This window comes from Pezoporus occidentalis, unplaced genomic scaffold (assembly GCF_034315485.1).
Source record: "Pezoporus occidentalis ecotype Australia unplaced genomic scaffold, CSIRO_AGI_Poc_V1 ctg254, whole genome shotgun sequence".
NCBI lineage: Eukaryota > Metazoa > Chordata > Aves > Psittaciformes > Psittacidae > Pezoporus > Pezoporus occidentalis.
Genome location: NW_026914437.1, coordinates 1 through 9191, shown reverse-complemented (window position 1 = coordinate 9191; position 9191 = coordinate 1). Strand labels below are relative to the sequence as shown.

The 9191-nt window shown below is 57.3% G+C and overlaps 1 protein-coding gene across 3 annotated transcripts; it reads right to left on the bottom strand.

The window, feature by feature from the left end:
- Nucleotides 1–898: 898 nt before the first annotated feature.
- On the bottom strand, nucleotides 899–8787 carry SPATA20 (spermatogenesis associated 20). Of its 3 annotated transcripts, XM_062623520.1 has the most exons (16): nucleotides 8313–8787; nucleotides 7982–8046; nucleotides 7580–7734; nucleotides 7199–7342; nucleotides 6773–6974; nucleotides 6550–6680; nucleotides 6366–6470; nucleotides 5835–5909; nucleotides 5431–5643; nucleotides 5142–5334; nucleotides 4271–4439; nucleotides 3671–3879; nucleotides 3348–3547; nucleotides 3166–3246; nucleotides 2180–2283; nucleotides 899–1124 (listed from the first exon to the last, which is right to left on the bottom strand). In XM_062623520.1, exons 1-15 carry the CDS (start codon nucleotides 8420–8422, stop codon nucleotides 2218–2220), a joined length of 2118 nt encoding a protein of 705 aa, XP_062479504.1. In that variant the 5' UTR covers nucleotides 8423–8787; the 3' UTR covers nucleotides 899–1124; nucleotides 2180–2217. The 3 variants fall into 3 exon arrangements, with proteins under 3 accessions (XP_062479504.1, XP_062479503.1, XP_062479505.1); XM_062623519.1 differs by lacking the exon at nucleotides 2180–2283 and having other exon boundaries at nucleotides 8313–8781; XM_062623521.1 differs by lacking the exons at nucleotides 899–1124; nucleotides 2180–2283 and adding an exon at nucleotides 1350–1553 and having other exon boundaries at nucleotides 8313–8785.
- Between the last annotated feature and the right edge of the window lie 404 nt (nucleotides 8788–9191).

Below are 9191 nucleotides of genomic sequence, written 5' to 3'. Positions count from 1 at the left end.
AGATTGTGTGGCTGGCAACAGCATCCCACTTTTGAAAGGGTGGGTTACATCCCTCTGCCAAGATCCCACAGTGCCATCCCCATGGCCGGCATCAGCAGGATGCAGCCAAGCTCCCAGTGAGGCTGGGTGAGACCCTCGGTCCAGCCTAGGTTTTGTTTGGAAAGCTCAGGGCAAACCCTCCCTCCTCAAACACTGCTCAAAAGGTGGTTTTAGGGCTTATTTCTTGTGCTGTTACTGAAACATTATGCAAGCAAAGGCAGCCCCAAGCACCCCAGCATCAGCACCCACATAGAACAGCGCATCCCCAAACCCCATCCTGGTGTGGATGCAGGCACTGCCCTGTTACAAACAGAACAAGACTTAGAAATGTGCTTTCTCAAGCTGAGCTGGGTTTCTGCACCCTTGGCAAAGCCAGTACAAGCTGTTTAGCTCTTTGGAAGTGCTCAGGCTGAGTCGTGTGGCACGTTTTCATCAGCTGTGGTGACCAGCAGGGGTTCTGCACGCACTATATATTAACTTAATGTACGTTACAATCCACCCTGTAATGGAAAAACACTGTGGCTGCTGTAGCTGGTAACACTTTCAGAAGCACTTGACTCCCAAGTCATCCAGGTGCTTTTGACAGTGTTATCCTGGGTTGCTATAGGAACTCTAATAGTTTTCCCATCTGACTTCTCCATTAACACTGGGATTTATAGTTAATTTGTTTTCCTTTTCCTTGGTGAAAAGAGGCGAGGAGCAAACGTGTGTGCACAGGGGGAGGAGATGCTCCTCAGTGGGTACCTCTTGGCCATCCCAAAGCCAGCACTGGGGAGCAGAGCTGGTTCTGCTGAGATGCTGCCAGAGCCATGGTGCAAGCAGAGCCCAACCATGCTGCCAGGGACAGGCCAGGATGCAGTTGATGCTGAGGGTGGGTTTATTATGGGTGTCTCAGACCCTCAGGGGCAGAGGGCTCATGGGCAGAGCATCCCACGCAGCTCCTGGAGCGAGGTGACGGGCAGGGAGCAGGTGAAGTTGCTGCAGACATAGGCGGTGGCTTTCCCATCCTTCCTCTCCAGGGATGCAAGGAAAGGCAACTGGCGGTAAAGGAACCCAGCTCTGTCTCCATCTGCCAGCATCAGCACCTGCCCGAGAAGGAGCTGTGAGAGCTGGAGAGCACAGGCAGCATCCCCCATGCACTCATCCATTGAAGGGATACGGACGGGGAGCCGAGGGGACACAGCCAGCGCTCTGCCAGGGTCCCACAGTGGCAACATCCCCATCACACCTGCACTGGAAGGAGTGTGTGATCCACACCATCCCCAGCAGCTTTGCCTCCCTTTTCTGGCAGGGACCAACACCCAGTGTCCCAGAGGCAGTCAGCTCCCTGCGGATACCCACCCAGCCCAGGGGCAGCTCCAATGCCAGTATCAGCATCATCCCATCCCACCCTGCAGCCCTTCAGCTGCTTCCCAAGAAGCTCAGTCACAGGCAAGCAATGGGCTGGGGGCTCTCCCAGCTGACAGAGCAGCACAGCCAGGGTGATGACAGGGCTGCCGGGATAATTAGCTTTTCTGAGAGGGAAAATGTTTGTTAAAGCCTCAGGGCCTGTGGGCTCCTCAGGGAAAGGCCAGGAGCCACCCGGGAGCCTGATGCCCACACAAATGCAAAGGGTGAGCAAAACACCAGCCATTCCCAAAGCCCAAGGCACAGCGGCAGCATCCCACTGTTGGGAGTATATGGCTCTCTCTCATCTGCCCCAGCCCTACCAGATGCACCCACTGTGGTGCCCACCGAGCACTGACACACTTGCCACTTGTTCATCCTGCTGCCACCAAGGGATGCTGACACTAAGCACTGCCACCCACAGCACACACATCTCCCACCCCTGCGTGCAGCATCCTCTGCTGATGGACCAGGAACAAACACAAAGCCAGGGATGACACCCAGCAGAAACACCATGCAGCCTCACCCAGACCTGGCAGGGGCTGCTCCATGGGGTCACCATGTCCCCACGTCCTTGTCCTGGATAAGGGCTGCTGCAGCCCCATGCTGTCCCCCATCACCCCTCATCACTGCTCAGCCCCTGCCTTGATGCAGCGCTGGCTCAGCCTGTCTCCCTGCCTGCCCCTCCTGTTCTTCCCGCAGCCTCCTCCCCGCTCTCCTTTGTCTGGAATTAATTCCAGGAGTGATTAATTACCAATTCATGTCCAATCTGAAATTCATTATTCATTTTTCTCACAAGCTCCCTAAGGTCCTCTTGCGGGGCCAGGATGAAGGCGAGCACAGGCTAGCGCTCTGCAGCTGAGGAGATAATGGGATCCTCCATAATTACCCTAAAGACCATTAACAGGGCAGGGATCTATACCAGGAGCAGGGATCCAGTCACCTCTGCACCCAGCACCAGGATCCCCAGGGAAGCAACCACTGGCATCACCCTGGAGCATTAACAGCCCCATGGCAGTTGCCTGTGGCAAAGGGCTGCTCCGGTCACAGGGTCCGCTGAAACCTGTGACCTCAATGTCATTTTATCATTACAGCAAGAATTTCAACGTGAGGTTTATAAGGAATTAATTACTGGAACGACCTAATTAATTGTGCTCCTGTAGACGAGCTTAGCCCCCAGCACCCTGCCAGCACTGAGGGAGCATTGGTGGCAGGGGACACAGCTGTGATGTTTTCCCAGCTCCTTGGCAAAGTTGATTCCCAAAGCTGCTGTGTCCCTGGAATGGACCCGGGGCTGCCCAGCCTCAGGCAGCTCCTTGGGGTGGGGAAGGAGAGATGAGGGGAGGCTGAAGGCGGGTAGAAAAAGGAGCGCCTGCATCTCCGTACGATGCAGCATGGAAAGGGGGATGGCTGTTGGGAAGCAGCAGGATGGGGATGCTGGGCTCAGGCTGAGCTGTGTAAACAGCCAGCAGTGACAGCAGCCACTGCTGCAGCCGCTCCCTGGGCTGGGCTGCCAGTGCTTTGTGCCAGGGAGAGGGGTGCAGGGGCTCAGCCATGGCTCTGCAGGCTGTGCTTATGGATATGGAAAGGATAGGATGCTTCCCAAAAGGAAGGCAGGACAGAGGAGGAGGAGGATGGGTGCTATCGCACTGGGAGAAAGGATGCAGGCAGCAGCAGGCAATGCGATGACAGCCAATGGGAAGTGGCTATGCAGGGAGTAGGGAGGGCTGGCACCTCTACCTTGGTTGGGCTGAAGACAGAGTGGACACAGCGCAGCATCTCTTTGGTGTCTTCTCCTTGTGGGTCCCCGCAGATAACGACCTGTCCAGGGAGAGCATGGATGGCAGGAGGGAGAAATCAGAGCTGTGACTGCACCCACACCACCCAGGTCATGTAAGGGACACCGAAGCCCCAGCCTGTACCTGTTTGACGCTGTGATGGAAGACAGCAGTGGCCCGGGCCATCTCTGGCAGGATTATTGGGATCTTCTGCAGCCTCTCTGAGTAGGCAGCCAAGATCTGCCTGGCTTTTTCCACCCAGTCTGTCTGGCCAGAGTAACAAGCTGCTCGGAGCAGGTTTGTGACAGTGACAGAGTTGGGAGTGGGCTCTGCTCCATCTTGGTCTGCAGGGGACAATATCTTCTCCATCAACCCAATGAGTCAGCACCCCATGGCTTAGTCCTCCAGCCAGGCATCACCCCTGCCCCACAGCATAACCCACGGCATGGCCATGTCCCCGAGCTCACCATCCTTCAGGCGCAGGAGCAGGGAGGGATCGCCAGCCTCACTGGAGAAATATGCAAAGCCTTTGGGGTCCCAGAAGAGCTTGTCTTGCATGTGCTGGAGCTGCAGGGCCCACTCCAGCCAGCCCTGATCCAGTGAGGCTTCATACAGGTCAAAGAGAGCCTGGATGACGAAGACATAATCCTCCAGGAAGCCCTGGATGGGCACAGCACTGCAATGGCAGGGGAGGAGCATGAGGGTCTCTACACTGGCCAAGTGGGAATTGCTCTCCAACCCAGCAAAACCCTACATACTGGTCTCTGCTAGCCAAGCAGAGCTCAGTCCAAGACAAGTGGTGGTTGTGCCATCACACAGCTGAGCCTGGGGTTTCTATACAGTCAGGGGAAGGTTCATGCCAAGATGAGGAATGGGAAAGGATTTGACCTTCATTCCTCTGCACTGGGTGAAGGGCACTAATCCGTCCAAAACAGCACTGGAGGCAGCTCTGCACCAAACAGCCTCCCTCCCTCCACGTTCAGCCCTGCCTGCAGGAGAGGAGGACGTGGCCTGCAGAGGGCAGGGGGTGCCCTGTCGGGCTGCAGACACCCCGTACCACCGCTCACCTCTGCTCCACCGCGTGGTCCTTGCCCCGGTAGCAGCTCCGCAGCAGCCTCCCGCTGCTGGGGTCGAAAAGGTGCCTCCGCAGGAAGGCGGCTGCCTGCGCAGCCCGGCTCACGTACTCCTGCCTGCCCAGGGCTGCCCCGGCCTGGGCAAAGCCCGAGATCATCAACCCTGCACAGGCACAGGGACAGGGACAGGCTCAGGGCGGGCACAAGGAACCGGTGCGGATGTCACTGTCTCTAAAGGATGCTCAGCATGAAGCTCACCCTCCCCGATGTTCAAGGCAGGGCTCAGCCATCAGCTCTTTCCTCTAAGTCACCTACTGTGACCAAAGAGCAGGGCAGAGCGCTGCAGAGCCAGCAAGAGTTAAACCTTCACCTGTAGGCAGAAATGGGGCTTAAGAGAGTCTTTCTGTTTGCAGGACGTGGTCTAACTCACATCAGCTGCACACTCTTCTATCCAGGCACTCATATCCATGGGAACACTGCCTGGGGCACTGCATTATTACCTGTTGCAGGACACCCGGACACAGAGGTATGGTCCCCGTGCTAAAGCAGCAGTGAGATGGGCTCTGCGCCCTGCCGGGGTCCTGAATCCCCACCTCCATCCCTTTCCCCAGACCCACACCGAGCAGCTGAGCCATGGGAAGAGTTTTGCTGCTCTCTACTGGCAACAGGAGAAGAAAATAAAGCCAGAGCAACACCCCGACACTCGGCAGCCCCATGGCTTTCAGGTGAGGGTCTGCTTCCCCACAGCGCTCTCGCATTCCACACCCCAGCCCACCCATCACCTCCGTGTCCCATTCCCATCAGGACTCGTTGCTACAAGCCCCCAATAACGTGGTGGCCCCTGCAGCCCAGAGCCACCTCTCACCGTTCCACGCCGCCAGCATCTTGGAGTCCAAGTGCGGGCGCGGGCGCTGTGCCCGGGCAGCAGCCAGCCTCTGCCGGCCCTCCTGCAGCACTGCACCCAGCCGCGGCGGCTCCAGCCCGAACCGGGATGCTGTCAGCTCCGGGGAGCCCCGCACAATGAGGACGTTCTTGCCCTTCAGTTCCTGGTGGGGGTCCTGGAAGGACAGCCCCGTTCTATGAACACCACCGGGATGAGAGGGGTTGGACCCTGCGCGCATTGGGGATGCTTTGCCGTTCCCCCATGCCCTTACCTTCATGGGGTCCACGTTGCCAGTCTCCTTCACTCCATAGTGGTGCATGAAGACATCTCCCAGGGTTGTCCCCTCTGTGGCTCCCTCGACAGGGTCCGGAAGGAGAGCCCGGATTTCCTCAGCTGCCCACACACAGAAAGCTCCTTCTCGCTTCTCTCTGGATTCGGTGGTCGGGTGGGAATCTGCATCTTCTGCGCTGTAGAAACCTCCTGACTGGGAAAAGAACAACAGAGAAACCTTTTATAGCCAGGTCTCCATCACTGCTGAGCTGGCAGCCCACAGTGAGACACAGTAGTGCCCCAGACCAAGCTCAGCTGGGAAGGGAGGCAGGGAAAAGCAGCCCCAAGACACATCCCAGGGCAGGGTAAGCAGCTCCCTTTGGCCCAGGTTGGGGAACAACTTACCTGGTCACTCAGGTCCCGTGAGACATAGAGCAGAATGTCCTGGGCAACATCGGCAAAGAATTCATCACCAGAGACCTGCAGGGCAGATACCAGTGTTACAAGGACAAGGGGGCAGGCAAGAGACACAGCAAGAGTGGAGGTTGAGATTCAAAAGAGAGGAAACACATTTGAAAGTCCAGGGATTTTAAATGTGGGATGGATTCAGAGTAAGATCTCTGATGGGAATCTATGGGCACTGGAGAGCAACCCTGGAGTTACACCTAGAGGCAGCAGCATGTGTTTGCTGACTTGCAGGCCAGCCAGAAGGCTGTAGCCTCCCATTACACCGAAAACCCTGGGGCTATACCGTCACGGGTTTGCGCTCCATCTCTGGATGAACAGCAGTAGATGAATGGGAGTAGGGGCCTGCTCCAAGCCCATGGGATGAGCATCATCTTGGGGAACAGGCTTCGAAGCTGCTCCTCAAACCAAGCCAGCCTTCCCAGGCAGCATTCAAGTGAGATCCACAGCAGAGGGATGCCACAGCCATACCTGAAACGCTCTGCTATACGTAGCTGCCAACTGGCCCTGGTCATAGAGCATCTTCTCAAAGTGAGGGACGTGCCAGTGCTGGTCAGTGGAGTAGCGATGAAAGCCCTGCAAAGGCCAAGAGGACACGTCCCATCCCACACCTCCTGGGCATGCCAAGGCTTTACCCCCACGGCTTCCCTCCTACCTGACCGATGTGGTCATGGATGCCCCCATGGGCCATCATCTTGAGAGTATGCAGAGCCATCTGCAGAGCACGGGCACCCTGTGGGGTTGTTCGGTGCAGGGCCCAGTATGTGAAGAGGAAATTCAAATTCACTGAAATACAGGGAGAAAATGGGAGGCTGTGGGGTAGGCTCTGCCCCACAGTGCTGCCTGCCCCACAGTGGGGCTCAGCACCAGAGTCTGACCTGGGGTGGGGAACTTGGGGGATTCGGAAAAGCCGCCGTATTCCTCATCATAGGAGTTGGAGAGCTGCTGGAAACAAGTGGCCATCACCATTTCGGATGGTGGGGGTGACTCCTGGCCCCGCACACGGATCTCAGTAGTGTGTAGCAATGCTTCCAGGATCCTCTGGCTGTTCTGCAACAGGGCATCTTTGTTCTCCTTCCACTAAGATGCAGAGTGAGAAAGTCAGCTCTTCCCTATCTTGTCTGCTTCCTGCCTTGCATCAATCCAAACTGCTCCTTCAGGTCAAATCCACCTCTAAGCCAGCCAAAGCTCTGACAGGGGACACTGCTTCTCATGACTGTACCTCAACAGTCACCCATCAAGCCACAATCTCCCCGTGGTCCCTTTGGTTGAGCACTGCCTGCTCCACCATTCCTGCTCCATACCTGCTCTGCAATTCGGAGCAGCACAGTCCGAAAGCCAACGCGATGAACTCCATCCTCAGGGGGAAAGTACGTCCCCCCTACAAAGGGCTTGAGGTCCGGTGTCAGCCAGACACTCATAGGCCAGCCACCTCCACCACTGGTTGCCTGAGAGACAAATCACGGGGGCACCAAGGTCATACAAGAGGCACCTTCTGCTCTTTAACATCAAGGTGCCTCACTGCAGGACAGACACGCACTTCTCTCCACCCTTGTGGTCATGCATGGCCCCATAGAGACCACCCCATATATCAGACCTATACATCAGACCACCCCACATACAGGAACATGACCATGAACCTCAACTTGAGAGAGCCAGTCCAATCCCTGTCCACGCCTCCTCACCTGCACGAAGGTCATGTACACCTTGTCCACATCTGGCCGCTCCTCACGATCCACTTTGATGCACACAAAGTTCTTGTTCATGATCTCCCCGATCTCCTCATTCTTGAAGGACTCCTCCTCCATCACATGGCACCAGTGGCAGGTGGAGTAACCCACTGAAAGCAAGCTCAGGTGAGTGAGGAAAGGCCCTTGGCAGGGAGCAGGACACACGTTATGGGGAGATCTCCCAGCCGGGGGGGAACCCTGCTATGGGCAACATCTGCTGCCCCCCAAGAGAAGAGATGGAGGAGCAGGGCCATGGACACTTGCAGGGCCTCCTGGGCTCTGCTCCTACAATCTGGCCAAGAACTCTGGTCCTAACAACACGCATGGGAACACGAAATATGTCTCATTTCTGGTTACCTGACAGGAATATCAGCTTGTTTTCCTGCTTTGCCTTATCAAAGGCTTCCTGACCCCAAGGGTACCTGTGGAGGGAAGACAAGGAAGGAGCTTCAGTGGTTATAGCTGCCAGGACCTGGGCTCCTCTAAAGCTTCCCAAGAAGCTGCTGCCTGGTGGAGAGCAGTCAGGACAGCCAGAGCATGAATGGCTCAGGAGCATGGACTCAGAGCCCATTGGGAGCTGCACAGGAGGCCAGGCTGCTTCGCCTGCCATCGCTTCCACAGCACTGAGTCCCTCAGCCCCGTGGATGCAAGGAGAAGAAGAGGGAGAAAGGCAGGAGCCTGCTCTTACCAGTCCACAGGGTTGTGAGCGTGCTGCAGAAGGTACGGGGACTTCTCATTAATGAGGCGGTTGGTGTGACGAGGGATGCTGGGGGGGGGCGTTGTGCCCCCCGTGGCCATGGTCGCGCTCCCCGTTAGAAACGTGAACCTGGGACACCAAACGGGATCATTTCCTTGCTCGCAGCAAAGCACAGCCCTGCACAGAGCTGGGACGCCCCAGAGCAGCACCACCTCCACCCGGCTCCATGCTATTCACTCCCTGTGCCAGGGGAACCACTCTTAGCCCCAGGGCTGGGTGGCTCTGCTGGGGTTCAGCCCATCCCTAGCACCCTACAAAGTCTTCCCTACTTGTGTGATGCTCAGGTGAGGTTGCTCTCCAGCCCTGGGACTGCCATCCCCTAGGCTCCCTCCCTTCCAGCCACCTGCCAGTGCCCTTTGGGGGCCACCCTACAGCCATGGGTACAGGCACAGCACCTGCAGGATTTGACCTGTGCATTCTCAGAGAGGAAAATCCCCTCCCGTGGGCGCAGGGGTAAGGGCAGGGGCAGGGCAGCACGAGCTCCCCATGGCAAGGGGATGGAGGCACAGGAGGGGAGCAGGGAGATCCTCCTGCTGCTGGGCAGGATGCAGGGAGTAAGTAAATGCACGGTCATGCCCGGGATACAGGGATGCAGGGAGGTTTGCTGAGCTCCAGGGAAGATTTCAGGGAACACAGGAGGGCTGCAGGGATGATTGCGGGAGGATGTCAGGGAACACCGGAGGGGTGCGAGTGCGCGGAAAGGATTTAGGAGGCATTCAGGAGGGCGCAGCGGGGTTTAGGGGAGCTGCAGCAGGGGCACAGGGAGCCGCAAGGACGCAGCAGCACTGAGGGGATGCGGGAGGCACGGGG

What these genes read in the sequence shown, in the direction of transcription:
- SPATA20 (XM_062623519.1), bottom strand. Translation starts at nt 8,422, where the DNA reads ATGGCCACGGGGGGCACAACGCCCCCCCCCAGCATCCCTCGTCACACC. An exon ending in CAAGCTGATATTCCTGTCAG is followed by an intron (nt 7,735 to 7,981) that starts GTAACCAGAAAT and finishes GCTTGCTTTCAG; the next exon opens with TGGGTTACTCCACCTGCCAC. An exon ending in GACCACGCGGTGGAGCAGAG is followed by an intron (nt 3,880 to 4,270) that starts GTGAGCGGTGGT and finishes CTGCCATTGCAG; the next exon opens with TGCTGTGCCCATCCAGGGCT.